The sequence below is a fragment of the Bombus flavifrons genome, chromosome 8, assembly GCF_040668555.2.
Source record: "Bombus flavifrons isolate JBK064 chromosome 8, iyBomFlav1_principal, whole genome shotgun sequence".
Taxonomy (NCBI): Eukaryota; Metazoa; Arthropoda; class Insecta; order Hymenoptera; family Apidae; genus Bombus; species Bombus flavifrons.
Window position 1 is genome coordinate 12,623,741 of NC_138449.1, and position 18,528 is coordinate 12,642,268.

At 51.4% G+C, this 18,528-nt stretch overlaps 2 protein-coding genes across 3 annotated transcripts in view; one reads left to right on the forward strand and one right to left on the reverse strand.

The window, feature by feature from the left end:
- cmpy (crimpy) overlaps positions 1-5,666 on the forward strand; it is a 156,404-nt gene extending 150,738 nt beyond the window's left edge. Inside the window, exons 6-11 of one of the 2 annotated variants that reach the window (XM_069118637.1) lie at positions 784-966; positions 1,056-1,235; positions 1,669-2,021; positions 2,082-2,444; positions 2,511-2,711; positions 2,811-5,666. In XM_069118637.1, coding sequence (XP_068974738.1) covers positions 784-966; positions 1,056-1,235; positions 1,669-2,021; positions 2,082-2,444; positions 2,511-2,711; positions 2,811-3,062 — 1,532 coding nt within the window. In that variant the 3' untranslated portion in view covers positions 3,063-5,666. The remainder of the gene's footprint in view (positions 1-783; positions 967-1,055; positions 1,236-1,668; positions 2,022-2,081; positions 2,445-2,510; positions 2,712-2,810) is intronic. The other variant, XM_069118638.1, reaches the window with a different exon arrangement.
- Positions 5,667-7,172: 1,506 nt separating this feature from the next.
- Six4 (homeobox protein six4) lies at positions 7,173-14,233 on the reverse strand. The gene is made up of 4 exons (XM_069118411.1): positions 11,630-14,233; positions 10,857-11,318; positions 8,525-8,850; positions 7,173-8,447 (listed from the first exon to the last, which is right to left on the reverse strand). Exons 1-4 carry the CDS (start codon positions 11,971-11,973, stop codon positions 8,272-8,274), a joined length of 1,308 nt encoding a protein of 435 aa, XP_068974512.1. The 5' UTR covers positions 11,974-14,233; the 3' UTR covers positions 7,173-8,271.
- Between the last annotated feature and the right edge of the window lie 4,295 nt (positions 14,234-18,528).

Genomic DNA, 18,528 nt, shown 5'->3' on the forward strand with positions numbered 1-18,528 from the left:
AACCCATTTGCATTTTCCGAAAAAAAGGTGAATTTTGTCGCTGTAGGAATTAGCAAAGGAACACGTTCGAGCGAGCAGTGTCGACCACATCGAAGCGAGACGAATAGATCGGTGGTCTGAAGACTATTGGCGGTTCGGAAGGACGGGTTGATGCGTTAAAATTGACAAGCGATAAGACAGTAAGTTGGTTGTTGGTTCGTCCGTGAGTAATTTTATAAAGAACGCAAAGGTCTTTGTTAATTCTTCGAACTTCGAACGAGGTGATATTCGACGTTCGCTTCAGGGTTTTATAAGCGTGATTAAGGGATGACATAGGATGCCACATCCTATAGGTCGAAGCAACCTGTGCTGGATCCTCTCTTGTCGTAGTTTATGTTCGACGGTGCGAAGAGTTTAAACGACAGACGCGTATTCGAGTATAGGTCGGACGAGGAAGAGAGAGAGAGAGAGAGAGAGAGAGAGAGAGACGTCGATAAAGAAAAGCGTTGAGATTTCTGAAGTCGGTGCGCTGCGGCGTTCGAATAAGAAAGCTACCGATTCGGATGCTCTCGAGACGACATCGCGTAGACGAATATCGAGAGACGACGTGCACGTTATATTATAGTAAGTGCAAGGTCACGAGTGCTTCGTACGATCATAAATCGCCGGCCAGTCAAGCAATATAACGCGTTTCCTCGTTCGTTTTTGACGTTCGAATCGAGACGAAGCCGATGTTCGGTAACGAAAGTCAGCGTGAACTTACTGTTGTTAAAAATTTAACTCTCTCGATGGTTCTGTTCGAAGGAGGCACGCGTGGCGTCGACTGCCCGGAGGATAGCGTCCGAGGAGAGAACGGCGAGTGCAAATGCGCAGCCATCGACTGTCCATCGGTCGAATGCCAAGCGGGTCAACGTCCGATGCAAGTGAAGCCAGCGGACCCTGAAACGCCAGGTAGCTGTTGCGCTCGTTACGATTGCGTGCCCACAGGTAAGAGATCGAATTGGACGCGATACGACGCAGTGAACCGTTCGCGTGGACAAACTCCGCTCAAAGCGTTGTTCCGTTTTGTACGAAAGACCCTCGAGGATCCGAACCGTGTCCGGAGAACAGCGTGCTCACCGAGGATGGAAAATGCGAGTGCGCGCCCTGCCCGCCGGCTAGATGTCAATCCGGACATCGGCCCGTTCAAGTCAGGCCTGCCCTCGATCGCGAGACGCCCGGAAGCTGTTGCCCACTCTACGAGTGTAAACCCGCAGGTAATTTTTTCCTCTTAATCGTGCTCTTTCTTCATCCGACCGCTGATTCGAGAAACGCGACCGAGTTTACACTGGGACCCATCGATACCTGTTGAACTTTTACGAACTTGTCGTTACTCTGGTGAACGCGTTGTCGAGGACCGCGTTCGGATGCGGCCACCACGTTCGAAGCTCGATGGCGTTCGTTTCGGTATCTGATTACGATTCACACGGGACGTTAGCTCCGGCACGATTCGCCGCTGGCAACGTAAAGCACGTTCGTTTTCCTGCTCCCCAAACGCGATTACTCGTCGATACGTCGAATCTATCGACCACCGGTTTCTCCCTCGAGTCAGCCTATCGACCGCGACCGGGCATTCTCCTTCGTTTGGATGGCGAAGAACGAGTTATCGGATACGTGTAACGTGCATCGACGTTTTCGTTTGCCTCGCAGAGTCCGTCTACCGGATAGAAGTGGCGACCGAGACGACAAAGAAGGCAGAATATTGTATCTACGAGGGCAAGGCGAGAAAGTTGGGCGAACGATGGCAACAGTCGGACTGTGTGAACTGCGTTTGTCAAGAGGACGGGGTATCCTGTCAAGAACCGATGTGCAAGTCCTGCGAAAACGCGATTCCTCCCGATCCTGGCGAGTGTTGCCCTCACTGTCCGCCGCTTACGAACGCGACGTTTCACGAACCCCAACTGCCCTGTCGAACGTCGTTGGAAGGATGCGAGTTAACGTGCCAGCGTGGTTACGCCACGGACGAAAATAATTGCCCGGTGTGCAGTTGCGACGAATCCAAGGTACGTATCGAACGACGAAACGCTATCCGACGCCGACGTCCGATCGAATTCCATTTGCAGGACGACGACGCGACGATGACGCAACGTCCGGCTACCAACGACGGCAAGATTTGCCCGAAGCCGCCGCGTTGCGAGATCAACTGCGAGATCGCAAAGGACGAAGATGGGTGCCCGGTGTGCACTTGCCAGAGTATGGAAACCTTCGAGCAGCCTGTCACCGACACCGTGTCGACGGACGACGAGGGGAAGAAGATTTGTCCCGAAGTAAAGTGCGACTTGCACTGCGAACGGGGATTGGTGATGGACGAAAACGACTGCACGTTCTGCAAGTGCCGGGAACCAGACTCGCCGGGCTGCCCGCCTCTGCTCGGATGCAGGAAACGATGCGCCTTTGGTTACAAGACGAACAAACGCGGCTGTCCGGTAAGTAAACGTCCCTTCCGTTTGTTCTTTGACCCGAGTGGAATTCTCAATACGATCGATCCGTAGATGTGTCGCTGTCGTGCTTCCTGCATGGACCATCTTAACGGAACGCATCCAGAAGGATCGACTTGGCATCAAAACTCGTGTACCTCGTGCACCTGCGAAGCCGGAGGGAAGCTCAGCTGCAAAGAGACTGTTTGCTCGGTAGCTTGCAACGATCCGTTGCCCCCGCAACCGGGAACTTGTTGTCCAGTCTGTCCAATTACGGTAAGCTCGCGGACTTCGTTCAATTCGCCAACTTGCCGAGCAACTTCTCCTCGAGTTCTCACGATGGACGATCGATCGCTATTTGTCGTTTGTTTTCAGCCGGCGAAAGGAAACGGGGCGACCAGCGGACATCATCCGGCAGGCAAAGGCTGGGGCACGGTACCGATCACTTTGATCGCGATATTGACGTTGCTCTGCGTGCTGTTGATCGTTCACATCGTTCGCGGCCGATTCCGAGCTCGTCTCTCGCCATCCGACGCCTCTTACTCCAGCTACCCTCCGCAGTACTACAAATGCGTGCCAGCGTACGACACGCCGGTGCATCGAAACGAGAAAATCGTACCTTTGTAAAAGACTGTCTGACGAACCGGGCAAAACACGAGACACGGTTGGACAGGCGGTGTTTAAGCGCGGCTACGTCTTCGCACAGCGTGGATCGAGAGAACGAAGACCGAACGAGAGAATATAGCGAAGAAACCGCGGCCACCGCCAGCGTGTCCGAACCTGCTGTTCGACCGGTTAAAAATACCATATTGTAGATTCAGTATTATTTGTAAGTAGCGGACGGTTTTTCGATCGTAAGGGAAGACAATTGGAACATTGTTACCGAAGCTGAAAGCCGTGAGCCACGGCTATCGGTACCTTCTCAGACGCCCCCCTTACCAATCCCATCCCTAATTCGATGCGATGTCGTGTTGCGATGTGTAAATTATAATATAAAAGCTAGCGTGATTATCACGAAGAGGTAAACAGAAGTAAATACGCTAACGATAAACTTAGTAGAGATCATCCTAACTTAGTCGTAGTATTAGTTTCCTCGATCTCTGGACCATCGTTGTGTTTCGCGTTGCCGATACTTGCATCATATTTTCGCCACTTTCCATGCCATTCCCACGCGCTGTGCCCCTATTTTCCTTTTGGTATAACGCCTTCTCTTTTCCACCGACTCTCCTGCCTTTTCCTCTTCCCTCTTATCGTTCTCATGTTCGTACGTGGAACGCGTTTTGTTCTATCGAGAATCCAAGGGAGAAAGATGAACGTCGTCGATCCACGATTCTAAACGACATCCCTTGTTCTCGGAGCTGCGTTCGTCTCTAACGATGCATCCTGTCGACGCGGAAGATCTTCTACTACGGAATAGCACGCCATCTTCTTGCACCATTCCGGATGAAATGGTCGTAATCTCGTAATTTGTCATCGACTAGCGACCGCGCGAGACGAGGGAATAATAATCCTTTCTCCATTCGTACGAACAGTCAGGAAGCTGGGAGGCTTAATGCTGCGGCTTAAACAGACTGTTCCTACATGAAGACGTCGTCTATGCTTCGTTCTGTGAAACGTAACGCTTACGTTCGAGTGAGGATCGAGCGTATTTTATCTCCGATTACACGCGACGTTCTTATTTCAAAAGCAACCGCGCCACCAAATTCCGCGTACTAGCCGTTTTATTTTATTTTCTTCTTTCTTTTATCTTTTTCTAACGAAAGATAAAAGAAGCGTCGAGCGTCTTCCGCCACCCCCTCCCACCCTTTTCGATTTTCATCCAGAGCAATTTCGAATATGCACTGCTCCGTTTTCACTTGGCACACACCTGTACATATCTATCGGAAAATCTACTCGCCCTGTACAATCTTGCCATCCCGGCGACGTTACTTGCTAAATATTAACAAGCGATGCGCGCGTTCTACGAGATCGTTCGGGTGTATCGTGCTCGTTTCCAGACTCGATATCACGCAGCAAGTGTATCTCGCGCAACAGCGATAACGACGCAGCTATAACATAGCCTGTAATGTACTTAGTTACTGTGAAAGAAGGAAACTGCGGAAAGGAACGGGAGAGAAAAGCGAGCGAGAGGGGAAGCGAGAGGGGAAGCGAGATGGGAGATTGCGAGCGCCTACTCGTGGATGCATGTATAGCTGTAGTATAAGTAAGCGAGAGAGAAACAGAGAAAAAGAGGATAAAAGTGGCGATCGAAGGAAATTGCCTTCGAACAGAATAGCCTAATGGAAATACGAAAGAATTTCCTTTGCGTCTCGTTTGTGGCGCGCCGACGCCGATCGTTGTTGTAACGCGCGAAATAACCGATTTGTCGTGCAAACGTATATTAAACATATCTCTCTGTGCTTGGACGCAAACGCGCGTGCCCGCACCTAGAACCTCGTCTTATCATTCCTTCTCTCCTAAACTTAACGCGTACATATATTTTTCCAATGCGACACTCGCGTCTTATTGTACATCGTCTCTAACCGTTTACCGTCTAGTAATGCTAAAATTGTCCGCGTGTACGCGTATTGGCGCGCGCGTCGTGTCTACCGTATGTAGAACGATCGTCGATTAATCGCAGACTGTATTTCGTACGTGTAAATGTACGTTGGAGACAATATGTATCGACGACAGGTTCGTACGATGTTCCCGTGACGCGCGACAGCGATGCGCGAGCCTCTGTCGTTTCTCCTTCTTCACCGCGTTCTTACTGCGCGTTCCGCTCCCAAAACGTGTAAACGAGAATAGAGTATCTCATCTAGTCCCGTCTTGGAAATCTCTGCCTAAACTCGCTGTTCGCTGTTCACTGCTCGCCGTTCCCCAACTGTTGGCCCGAACATTTTCTATGGAGGACGAAACGCCTCTCCTAACGCGGAGAAGCGTGAGACCAGTACGATCGTCGGAGTTGTGGCGAAACGTTCGCGAAAGTAGTAAAATTCAGCATGGAGCGGTGGAGACGCGGTGAAAAGCAGCCAACCGAGGAGGACACCGAGAAACGAATAGTCTCGTGCTTGCGCGCCCTTTTTGTGTACAGTTTCACCGTAACGAAATGTCATATCAATGTAACCTAGACTTTATTTAATATATGCAAACTCGTATGCATATTGAAATCGTGCGTCATGTTTAAAAGATAGCTCTTGTATGTTAAATAAAACGAGACTAAATAAAATTGTTGATATGTGATATATTGTATATGAGAGGTACGTGAGCTGATAGGTAATTTATTTCTTCACCACCGAGTTCCACGTACCTTTGACGTAACGCCACAGGGTTGCCACTTTACGTTTGTCGAATAATTAGAAAGCAATCGGTATAATTCGTTTCACGTACATTGCCTATTCACTCGGGATAAGCCCATCGATACGATGGTACACGATCCTTTTACGTTCTTTTGCGTGGAAAGTCCAGCTCTTCGTCTTCCGTGGATACGATTCTTCCAAGGTGGTTATCGTTGTCCATCGTTAACGAGAGACAGGCACCGTTATAAGATCGAATATAAGGTCGAATCCAAAAAGAAAAACTTGTACTTGAATCACAGAGACGAGGAACGTTTAAACGGGTCGGTTATTTTCGAAGTACTCGAAATTTTCTGTAGATGGCGTTGATGGTAGACCGCGATGCCACGGGTAAGAAAGCGTACGTCATTATCGGGCCAGTTCGTACATGGCGCGCAACCGTTAACCAAACGAAACAACTAGCAAGCGTATCTCGTTCGTTCCTGTCGCTTCTCTTCTATCATCGATGAGATCAAGCAGATTGTAAGTTTTTGTAACGATTTAAGTTTTGATTGTAACGATGCGTTATATCGTACAAGTTAAAATTACCTTGGTTATCTCAAGATGCACTCGATCGTTGTTCCGTTGATTTCGAAATCGATCGATGGCGTCTCCTATTGCATTCGTGTTTTCGCGTTATTCGATATTAACCGACGATTTATTCCACTTTACTGTTCGTTCGATCGCCTTACGACTACAAAGCGATAGGGTTTCGAGTCGCGTGCATCTTTCTTGTTTTGATACGTCTTTCATACCGATCAAAGCATAAATCGAATAACACGTTTCATATGTTGTACCGTGTATATTGTAATCGATACGTTATCTAAACATATATATTTGACATCGTTTTCACGTCAAAAAGCGACGAAACGTAAACAAGATCTTTTACCTAATTTATGTTTCCGCCCTTCTTTTCAATCAACCGTTCGATTAGTTTCCAGACTCGTAAATATAAATAAGCTATGTACACGCGCGTCATCGAAAACAATTTCATCGCTGGATCGAATGCATTTTCATGTACGTTCGTTGCCAGTCTCGAAAGGTATTGAAACTCGTAGATCGTAAATCGAAAGGAACGGAAGGTAACGAGGAAAAAGCATACCGTACGAATCTAGTTCCATCACGTTTTAAAAGAGGACGCTAACGGTACGTTGCCCACGGTCGATAATCTAGTTTCCCGACGATAATGTCGCCGAAAATATCTATTTGAACGTCGATGCACGTCGAATGGTTCGCAATATGCGTTTTAAAATTTCAACGACTAATCTCGTACGTGATTCGAATCAGGAATAGATCAATCAGAGAACGATCATTTATATCTTCTCGTTTATACGTTAGTACCGCGCGCGTGCCATTAAAGTGTAGAAACGCGAACGTTACAAGGCAAGGAATATGAAAATTTGGTGCAACAAAAATCGAAACGTGATTCACAGATTTATGATTTACTTAACTATACATCTAACGCGTCTCACGCTCTCGCGCTCGTAGTTGTACAATAAATTTTCGTCAAAGCGATACATCGTTTGCCGAGAGATCGTTTCTTTTCTTTCGGGACACGAGAGTCGAGTTATCGAAGGGCAAACTGCCCGTTCGTACGCTCGATTCTACGGTCAAAAATATATTTCGCACCAGAAATTGAACACTGTGATCGATCTATATATATACATACATGCGTACACACGTACTTACACACATGCATACGTACTACACATACGTATGTACATTGGCGAACTTTCACAGGCGCACACGCACGTACCCTAAACGAGTACCTAGCAGAAGTCGCTTCTTCGTATCGAAAGAATCCAAATTTCGGAGCGGAATAATAGCACAAATCGATCGTGCTCGAATTGAAATTGAGAAATGAAAGGATCGTAGCTGCGAGAACGGCGCAGGTTTCGTTGGAAGCGGCTCGCTTTCGTTAAAGAGCCACGCAGCGCGTTTCACTCTAGCAAACCTGTTACGCGTTCGGATAAGAATTTACGAGAAGACTGTGCGAAAGGAAGAGACGTACGCTCGAGGAAGCGATTGGCGCAGCGACGCGATATCGATTTGCATTCGTGAAATGCGCTCGTTGCGCGGTCGTTTTACTCGTACGTAGAAAGAGGAGGGAGGAGCAGCTGACGAGACTCCATCGCGAACACCTTTGAGAAGGGTGCGCCTGTTAAACCAGTTCTCGTTCGAGGGAGGCTCCTCCCAGAACTTTTACGCAAGAGGTTGCGCCTTGATTGGCTGAAAAACACGCTCACGATCGATGTTTGTCATCGCGCGAGCGTCGAATCGTTTCTACGCTTTTCGAAAAAGTAACGTCCGCGAATGGGAAAAATGTACAATGAACGTTACGCGCGTTAGGAACGAGGCGGTTCGATCGCGCATCGATAGGATTAGTTGCGCGGTTCCCTTCAAACGTTGCTCGGGCATAGAGGCGCGACACCGAGTCAGGCAAACGCGTGGACACGAGCAAACAAATCGTCGGCTTGGCCTGGATGAGCCGCGTCGTTTCGATCGGTCTCGTAGTCGGTTGGTCACGTCGAGTGCTGAGGGGGCGGAAGCGTAATTTCGTATCCGGTCGGCATGCCCTGTTGATGGTGCTGGTAGTGATGAGCGCTGGACATCATCTGATGATGCGTTTGCTGGTAATACTGATGATGCATGCTCGAGTGACTCGAGTAATAGACCGAGCTCTGTTCCGCGTCCTTACCTGAAACGAGAGTATATCGATCGCATACGAATAATAACGACGATCGACGATAGAATCGATGGAAAAAGAGAGCTTACCGGTTTCGCAGATTCCACGTCCGTAGCACAGCGCTTTCACGTCGTTCATGGGACTGAGGCCGCCGCTGTGAGGGTGCGTTGTGTGCACGGAAGACGAGACCATCGGTGTCGCGTATCTGGGATGACGGGGAGCCATGGGGCTCATACCCATCGGGCTGCACGGGTTCACGGCGACCGGCGACATGCTCATCGTCGAGAGCGGCGACATCGCTAGATTCGTGCCGTTCGAATCGATGCTCTGCAACGATTGAATGCTTTCTCCGTTGCTCACCGAACTGCCGATCACATTGCCAGCGTTGTTCTGGCAATTTAACGGCAGCATATCCCTGAAACGAGGAAAACGGTGTAGAGGCGAATTCAGCACGCGACGTGATACTCGAACGAAAGTCGATCGTTCGACTTGGAATACGCGAGAGACACGCGCGGCACTGGCTGCTCGGCCTAGATGAAGAAACAGAACGCCGTTAAGAGAAATTGCTCTTGACCCGCCATAAATCTCCGCGTCCGTCCCGTGAACGAGTCTCGACGAGGATGAAAATTCGAGGGAAAGGCTCGAACCGAGAAACATATGCGAGGTTCCTCATTGTCTTACGGGTCGGAAAAAACCTATGACCCTTGGCCTAGGAGGGACCTGACGATTAGGGACTCGCACGCACACACGCGAGTGCACACGCGTTCCTTCGTTCCGAGAATTTCCTCGGCACACCGGGAGAAGGTCGGAAGGAGAAAAGAAGAAAAGGAGAGCAAAGGCAGGCTGCTCGCGACGCATTGTTCCGCGGTCGATGGTAAGAAACGCTCCCCGGCCATTTGCACGCGCGAACGTTTCTCCCCGTCACCCGGCCGCCGCACCGCCGTCGTCCATCTCCGCACTGCTAGTCGCTAGAAACCGCGTATACGTGATCGCGTTAGCGTTGGTATTAACGTTAATGTTGACGACACGCACGTGCACGCACGGTGGTCCATGTGCAACCAGCTCCGCCCCTGACCACTGGTTTCTGCCGTTTCGTCTCTATACCGCTCCGCCGTCGACCTTCCCTCGTCGCCCTGCCACGAACTGCGCGCATTTTTATGGTCGTGTTCCAAGGTCTGAACTTCGAAACGCGTCTCTCCTTTTTCTCCGTTGCTCGTCGAGCAGCCTGCAGACTCGAGCCGATTTCCTTTTCGAGCATCTACGGCGAGCGACCGCGACGCACCCTACGTGGCGGCGATTAATCGCGTGCTAACCGAGCGCGAATAGAAACGAGGAAGCGCCGCGAGGCGGTCGAAGAACGATACGAAAACGAGGAAACGGAAAAACAAGGTTGTCGGAAGGGAACGCGGCCGAGATAGATGGAAATAGCGTCGGAGAGGGCCGGTCGCGGCCTTTATGTAGTAAACTATTGGTAGTGCGAACAGCTCAATGGTGAAACGAGAGACGTAACCGAAGCTGCGTCATAAAACGGTAATAGGGCGTCGCGTTTCCTTTTCGTAGAGGTTTTGACGAGGGAGTGGGACGTTAGGGGCGGAACGAGAAGGAGGCTCGGACCGAAGCGTTGTCGCGACCGAAAACGACCACGTTTTCGGCGAACCTCTGCACGAGTTTCGCGAAGAAAAGGCTCGCGAGCGAAGGCAGAAGATGGAACTCGGTGGCAGAACGAGCGTAACAGCGATCGCGGACTTGCGAGCGAGCGAGCGACGTCGCGTCAACGTACGGTCCAAAGCGGACCGTGACCGAGCCACGTCGTCGTAGCCATAACAACGTTCCTCTCTTTCTCTCTCTCTCTCTCTCTCTCTCCTATTACCTTTATCCATCTTGCACGCGCGCGATCTACGTAGCGGCAAAATTCGAGCGATCGCGGCCGATCGTTGCCACAAACCTTCTGAGAAAAAGGTTACGTCGAGAGGAGAAACGAGCGGAAAGTCGAAACGAAGTGTGAAAGGACGGGTTCGACGTGGTTCGTACGTGGATGATTCGCAACGATCTACCAAACGACAAGAAACGAGGAAAGGAGGCTTTTGTTCGACCGATGGGGAACGAATCGTGGATCGGGACGTTTCCCTGGAAGATGACGAACCGTCAATATCGCGCGCATACCCCGATGATTTCCGTAGACGCGGTTCGTTCGGGCAATGATTTACCGTCTTGAAAATGGTCAGGACCTCGAGGAAAAACGCACGTCCCTATACACATGTCGAAACACTTGTTGCTCGGTGGAAAAGTCGAGGACCCCCCGTTGACACACGTGCCCTCCATGCAGGAAAGTTTCGCTCACGGGACGCTTTCGCATCTCTGTCGGGAGTCGTCCTCGAGGAATTTTCAAGACGAGAAAAGAACGCGTTATGAAGGACTTACGTTCTCGTTTGCGGCGTGCGATCTCTCTGCCGTCGATTCTTGAACCAGTTGGCCACCTGAGTCAAGGTCAAGCCGGTCTCCTTCGCCAGATTCTTCTTCTCCTCGGAAAGCGGGTACTTGGTTCTCATGTAGCACTGTTTCAACGCGTTTCTCGATCGCTCCTTGAAGCAGTACACCACCTCCTCGCCGTCCCAAATCGTCTTCGGCAACGGATACTTCTTGCGCAGCCGATACTTGTCGACCGCGCCGAGCGGTCTGCCGCGGATCTTCTCTGCCTCGCTGTAATGCGACTTGAACCACATCTGCTGTAGCTCCGGGTGTCGATCGGGTGAAAACGGATGGCTCTCCAGAATCGAGTAGAGCTCGTGGTAAGCGCCTCGATGAAAGGCCACCGTAGCTCTCGCTATCAACACGTTCTCGTCGCGACGAAGCAACTCGCCGGGCGGCAAAGACCATAGGAGCCTGTCATCGAAACACATCGTGTCTTCCTTTTAGATACGATCCGCTTCGACCGACGGGTCGCGTCGCGTCGAATCGACCGCGAGTCCGCGAACAACGTCGATGAAAAATCATGAAATGGCCGCGGCTGAAACGCGAATTTCTCGACGATAAAGAGATCGCGATCGTTCGAGAACCAGTCGAATCGGTAAAACAGAAGACAAAGGCAAAGAAAATAAACGAGAAGAGAAGGGAAGAGAAGAGAAGAGAAGAGAAGAGAGGAAGAAAGAAAGAGAGAAGAAGGTAAAAGATATGAAACAAGGAACGATGGTTACCTCGTGAGCTTCTCGATATCCTGTCTCTGCGATAACGCCTTGCACATACAAGATATCTGATCCGGCGTATAGTTACTGGCCGTAATTCCCAGAGAAAGTCCGCCGATGTTTCCGATATTGGTAGACGTATTCGCGGAACTGCAAGTGGTCAACTCTTGAGGGTATTGCAGGCTACCGTTCGATGCCGTCGTCAGGTTTTGCGAATGCGAATGATGCGTTAACGCGAGCCCGGGCATCGACGAGTCGTCAAACTGTCCGGTGGACGCGTTTGTCCGGTGCATGCCACCGATCTGGCTGTTACACTCGCTGTTCGGCGACGACAGTTGGTCCGAGCTATCGGGCATTCTCGATGTCGATTCTCCGTTTCTCGCCGATCATTCGATGCTCGTTTCACCGTCGCGTCGCGTCTTCGCAAGAAAATTCTCTTCGGCCGCCACCGCCGCCGCCGCCGCCGCCGCGTTCGTCGGACGTTCGAGCGTTCCAGCTGCGACGACCACGATCGTCGACTCGCGTTATCGATCGGAGAATAAACGCGATTGCAACTCGTGCCGTGCGTACCTACGGTCCGACGTAGCTTATCGCGAAAATAAGCATTCGCTGCTCGAACGGTCGACGTTTATTCGATAAACCACGCTTCATTCACGTCCCCGCCATTCGTGTCTTCATTCATAAATCCTTGTTGCCGGTGCGCGTCACTCGTATCTCCGGTGCGACGTAGTTCCATCGAATCCAGAAACGATGCTCCTCAATCGTCGCGTGTTCCGTACATCCTGGACGATTCAACCAGCTCACACCGCACCGATATCCGCCGATTATCACCGTTCGAAACACACTTGCTTCACAGATTCGACGTCGATGGAGGACAACCGGATCGCGATAAGTGGAAATCGTACGAGGAAGAGTAAAAAAAACTGTCGGCTAACGTTCCGCGTGGAAGCGCGTTAACGCGGTTCTGCTGCTACTGACAACTCGAACGATTATCGTAGCGGTGCCAATGGCACTGCCGATCGCTCCGCACCGATGCCAATGCCGATGCAGTTGGCGGAGGAGGTTGTCGGCGGCTGCTGTCTCTCTCTCTCTCTTTCTCTCTCTGTTCGTCTTCCAGTCGGCCTCCTTTTTCATTTTTTTGTGGCGCGCTCGTACGACGAGGAGTGGAGCGCAGCACGGCACGGTGCGAAGCGGTTGGTCCTCGCCATTGGTCGCCGGGGAGCGCGCGAGCTCGTCCCATTGGAGGAGCACGGGGGCGGCGCATACTTCTACCCCCGACCGAAAGCCACCCCATTCGGTGTCCACGGAGACCGGCTTCTTCTCGCCGGTGTTTCCTCACCTGTGAACGTCTTCGACCAACTCGAGGAACGATCGTCCGGATCGTTGCCGCGTCCCCAGTCAGGTTCTGACTTGCCAGAAAAATTCCCAGCGACTTCGCTTCCGTCTCGGCAAGTCGAACCGCTCGAAAGTCGAGATCGAGCGAGCAGGCTGCGACGAAGCGGGGACTCGAGCGAGTCCGCGAGTCGCCCGAGACCGCGCAAGGCCAGCGACAAACACCGGAAACGGAACGCGACAACGTTACCGTACACCGTGTTGTGATTCTACGTGGTGCTATCGCGTCTCGCGTTCGATTAATTTCACAACACCGGCAACCGTTCTCCCGTCTCGCTCGTCCTCCTCTTTCCGCCTCGCTTCTATTCCCGATCTTTCTTCCTCTCTCCCTCGGCTGAGAACGCGCGTGATTTTACGCGCGGAAAACTTGTTATCGGCCAACGCGATGTTCGCTACCGGCGTGCTTCGCCGGATTCTCTCCACCCCGCGGCCGATATATTTACACGATGGAAAAATCGTTCGAGTCGCCGCTTTCGCGCCACCCGGGTTGCTTCGTAAACGGCGAAACGCGTTTTCGATCGAGAAAGCGATTTGCGAATGGCGACGCGGTCAACGTGTCGTACAGACGCGTATATTTATCTGTACACACGTATATACGCGTGTAACAGAATCGCGCGGTCTGCCAGGACCTTGTCTCGTCCGTCGGCAGGAAGCGGATGAAAATAGCATCGAGCTTGACGGACCACCGTCGGCGTTACGTAGATCAATGAAAGCCGATGTTCTGGCAGAGACAAACGAACGTGTCTTTTAACGGGCCACGAAAATCTCGATCCTGTCCGCCACGCCTTGCCAATCCTTTGAATCCGCTCCGCCTTTTCCGACTAATTGCCCACCGCGTCACTCCCCAAGCTGTGACTTCACCGCCGAGAAACGGATCGCGTCGCGAGACTCCGACGATTTTCCCTCGCCTTTTGCTTCTTCTTGGCGCGTAGCTTGCTGGCGTCTCGTCGCGGTTCCTCTCAGACCCGGTTATTGGACAGGAGAGACCGATCGTTCGGACCGACGACGGATCGGAACTTGAGTCGCGGTTATGAGAGAATCTCGAAACTCGACTCGAGACATCTCGACGTATCCAGCAAGTTGCGTCGTCCATAGGAAAAGTCGGTGGAATTTGGAAAGCGCGCGTCAGACGGAACGATAACACTCGCAGAGGCAAGAACCGATGATAGAGGGGCGGTGCCGCGCTTTGCGATGGCGTCTCCTTCGATTTGGTGTCGGATGACCTCCGAGCCGCCATTTTCCCGCCCCCTCTCTCTCTCTCTCGCTCGCTCTCTCCCCCCTCTTCCGCTTCCTCTTCCTCTTCCTCGTCTTCCTATTCCCTCCCTCGCCTTCATCCCCCGAGTACCCTCTTTGTATGCCGCGGCGCAGTTCCCGTAGGACAGGGGTGCGCTTTCTTATCAAAACGATTCCCGGCGCTTCCCCTTCCTCGTGCTTTTCGTTTTCTTCCTCTTGTCGGTCGCTTTTCGTACGTTCGCGTCTTCTTTCGCGGAGTGCCGGAAAATTCGCTGGGCGCGAAATTCCTGTCGTTTCGAAGGCGAGTCGCGGGAAGACGGTTTCCGGTTAATTAAGACGATGGTCGTGAGACGATTGGATTTTGCGAGGGGCCGCGGCAGAGAAAGCTCGTGCTCGGTTGGAGAGCGAGCAGCGAGCTCGTACCTGGATAAACGGAGGTATTCCTAGCTCGACGAGTAGGAGGCAGCGGGGACGGGGCGAGGGCTCGCCACGATGGGATCATGGGAGGATGACAGGAGGAGGGAGGAAACGAAGGGAGCGAAGCAAAGCGGAACGCAGCGGAACGGAGCGGAGCACCGTCACTGGTAGCACAGCACCAGCGTCGTATTTCGTTGTACCGCGTTTAATTGCATTCCAAAATGGCTCTGTGCAAAATCGACTCGACGATCCTCCGTTTGTCCTCTCGTTCAGCCCCTCGAAACTCGTCGGCAAGCGGCCTGTTGGCATCTTCACCGGTGTAAATCCAGATAAATTAAACCGGACTGCCTTTCGTAGATTCGAAAGCGCGACGTTTCACAACGACGCTCGTTCCACCGCTCTGTCCGCGACGATGTCAAGTATCTACGGTTTCACCTGAACCCGTCGAACAAAGCGCACACAGAGGGCTTTGCGACGATGCGTTTGTAAGTGGCACGCGAGCAACGCTCCGATGCAAGTAGAGACCTTTCCTGACGGACGTTGTCGAAACGCCTGTACCTATACCTATACCTATATATACCTACGTAAAGTTCGTTAAACGAAGCTCAGTCTTTTTCCCCAAGCTTCTGCACGTTTAAGCTCGCCAGCTGCCCGGAACCGTCGTTCCACCTACACATACAGTAGCAGTACGACGATACGTACTTGGGTTAAATTTCGCGAGAAAACGGACGAATCTCCGCATGGGCCCGCGTTCCGGTCGTATCGGGTATCTCGTATTTCCGTACAAACGCGTACTTACGCGGTGGAGTACGACGTGGTCACGCGGTTACCGTATCTCTGAAAGGAATATTGGCGAACAATAAGCGACGCGTACGGCACGCGGGGATCGAAAGTACGGACACGATGCGACGCAACGCGGTGGTCGCGTTGGTGGCCGACATCGGACACCGGCTCGTCGAGATAGCGGCTATCTTCGCGCGGTCGTGTACATATCGCGTATAAGCGAGACGACTAGAATCGTCGACGATTATTTTTAGAAAGCTATTCCGTACGTACGTGCTCGTTGCATACGCAGGTGACAGGCAGCGTCTAATACGTCCACGCTGTCCCTCTTCTCCTTTTTTTTTCCTTTTTCCCTTTCGATTCGCTTTCTCGAGAAAATGCACGTTCCCGAGAAAACGCGCGATCGCTGGTCGAAATCACGGAGATTCTTGGCGATGGGAAGAGACGAGGCGCGATCGAGAATCTCGCAGGCGTAAAAGAAAACGAAAGCGCGAGATTCCTCTTGTCTCGCGGAACAATGCGATATCGCGTTGACGAGTGGATTAGGCGACGTAATCCGTCGGTTATTTTCCCATTAACGGTTGGTGGAAAAAGATCGGTGCGGGAGATTCTTCGGCTGGAAAGCGCGAACAAGCGTGAACACAGGTAGCTACTCAGGACCTTCCTAATGCCAGAAAATATGCCCTTTATGTGTCACTGCCCACTTCATGTTCCGTGTCAGTGGGTTCGCGTTCCAGATTCGAAAAACCGATTTGTCCTACAACTTCGTACCGAACCATCGTTCTTCCCCGTGCTTTTTTTCCGCGTTTTTTTTCTCCATTCTGGCCGCTTATCACTTTCGCGAGTAAGTTCTCGAAAGATCGGTCGTAAACGAATTCTTATACCGACTTCGGGAAGAGAGCCACGTCGATTCGACGTGTATATTTCTCTTTTCTTTTTTTCTCGACGCTGCAAATTCGGCATAACGTAGAACCAAAGTCGCGTCGTTTATCCGACGCGAGCTTCGATTTTAATACGAACGCGCACGAAGATTCGTTGATCGCTGTTTGCTGTAGTTTGTCGCGCGTATCCACGGAATCGTGTTCGAGGTAGTTTGCGAAGGGAACACGTAGAACCTCCTAATAGGCTGAAATTGTCGATTACACGGTTAGTTAGGCACGCTCGGTGATTTGAGGGTAGTCGAAACGGTGGACTGTCATCGTCCCTGTTGTAACGCGCATCGGCTGGACGCGTCGCGCGGGAAACGAACCCGATGGTAAGCAGTCGCTGGATTAAAAGGGGTTTGCTACGTCCTCGAAACATCGAAAGGAACGCGCCACCTCTTTAACGTTTCACAGCCTTTGTTCCGGCGTTCTGGCTCTCGGTTGCACCGTGCCAACTATACGGGCCGTCGATCAAATGGAAACGGCAAGAACGTGGTATCCTCGTTTCTCTTACATCGGACACCTATGCTATATTATTCGCACGATAGGAAACGCGGAATGCATTTGCAAGACGCGCGCACGTTAAAACGAAACTCCTACGTATTGCGCGTTGGCACGCGTTTGGTATTTTGATTTGGCGTTGGCACGTGTCACTCGCTCGAAGAAACCGTTCCTAATATATGCTACCTGGCACATTCGGCCTTCTCTTATCTGCGAGGCTTGTGTCAGGTGAGTTTTGTGGGAAAAAAAGGTGGACGCAGGTCTCTAACTAGCGTCGTCTTACGCTGACTCGCACGATTTATCTGCAGGTAAAGTACGACTGTTGCATAGTGGCATCGTGGCATAAATCTGCCAAGCCCTAGAAACTCGTTCTCACACTCGGTTTATTGCGTTTCAAAATTTCGTAGTTCGGACTTTCAGCAAACTCGCGATCCGTTCGAACAACGCGAACGCGTTTTACGATCTTTTCGCGAAATCCTGGACGCGGCGACGACGAGACGTTCGACGGAGTCGAGCATCGATTCGAACGATCGTACAAAATTTTTCCGAAAAAAATTCTCCTCCTCATCCGCCGCTTCCTGTCGCGGACAGCGTGGCCGTGGCCGCGCCCGCGCTGACACCAACAATAAAGGCTTGACGCCATAGAGGTATTTGCCACTGTTATGTCGACAATATGTTCCGGATCCTTAATAACGTCGACAGCGAGCGGTATTAAGAGGTATTACAAAGCGACAACACTTGAATACGCGTCGAGGAGGGTTCTCACTCTTGAAAAGAGCATCTGAACACAGAGAACCCTGTTGCCCCCTCGATGTTATTATGAACTCCCTCCATTCACGCCACGTTCCTGTCTTTCCCTGTAACCTTTCCCCTCTCTCGTTCTCCTTCTCTCTCTCTCTCTCTCTCTCTCTCTCTCTCTCTTTTTCCCCATCTCGTGCACCTCTACTTTCATCCTCCTTCCAATCCGATAAACTTTCTCCGGTCCTCTTTTTCCGACGAACCCTCGTGAACGATGCAACCAGTAGGTAGGTACCCACGTACGCGTACACGACATCCTGCGCATTCACGAGTCGATCGACAGCAAATCGAAAATTCAGCGAATCGTCGGACGTCCACTTTCTCGATCCTCTGTCGTAAATTTGTTCGCCTCGTGGATAATATCGAAGGTTCCAGCGCGATAAAACGAACGGCACGCGATAAAACAAGGTAGAACGACGGGGTAAAAAATGCGAAACAAACGAAGAGAAAGTTTGGCGGGCGTCGCGTTACATCGTTGAATCTGTCGGTTCGAAGCACCCCAAAGGGGGGTAGATAGGCGCGTACATAGGCGACCAGCGTCAGCCCTCCAACGTCTCTCATTCCCGTGTTCCGCGTATCATTGTCCCCCTTTTCCACCCGGGAACTGGCTTTCGAGCGATGAAATCGTCCGTACCGCAACCAAGATTTATTTAATTAGACGTTACACCCTCGTTTCGCGTTCGTGGTTCATCCTCGGGAAAGCAAGCGGAATTTTTATCGGCGACAAATCAATTTCGTTCGTTTGGTCGAGGCTGAAGATCGAAGCGCGTTTGTAGAAAAACACCGTAGGCGACGAGAAACAAATTTTTCAACGGCAAGAGAAAACTCGTACGTTGTAACGTGGTGAAGGTCCGCGAAAAAGGA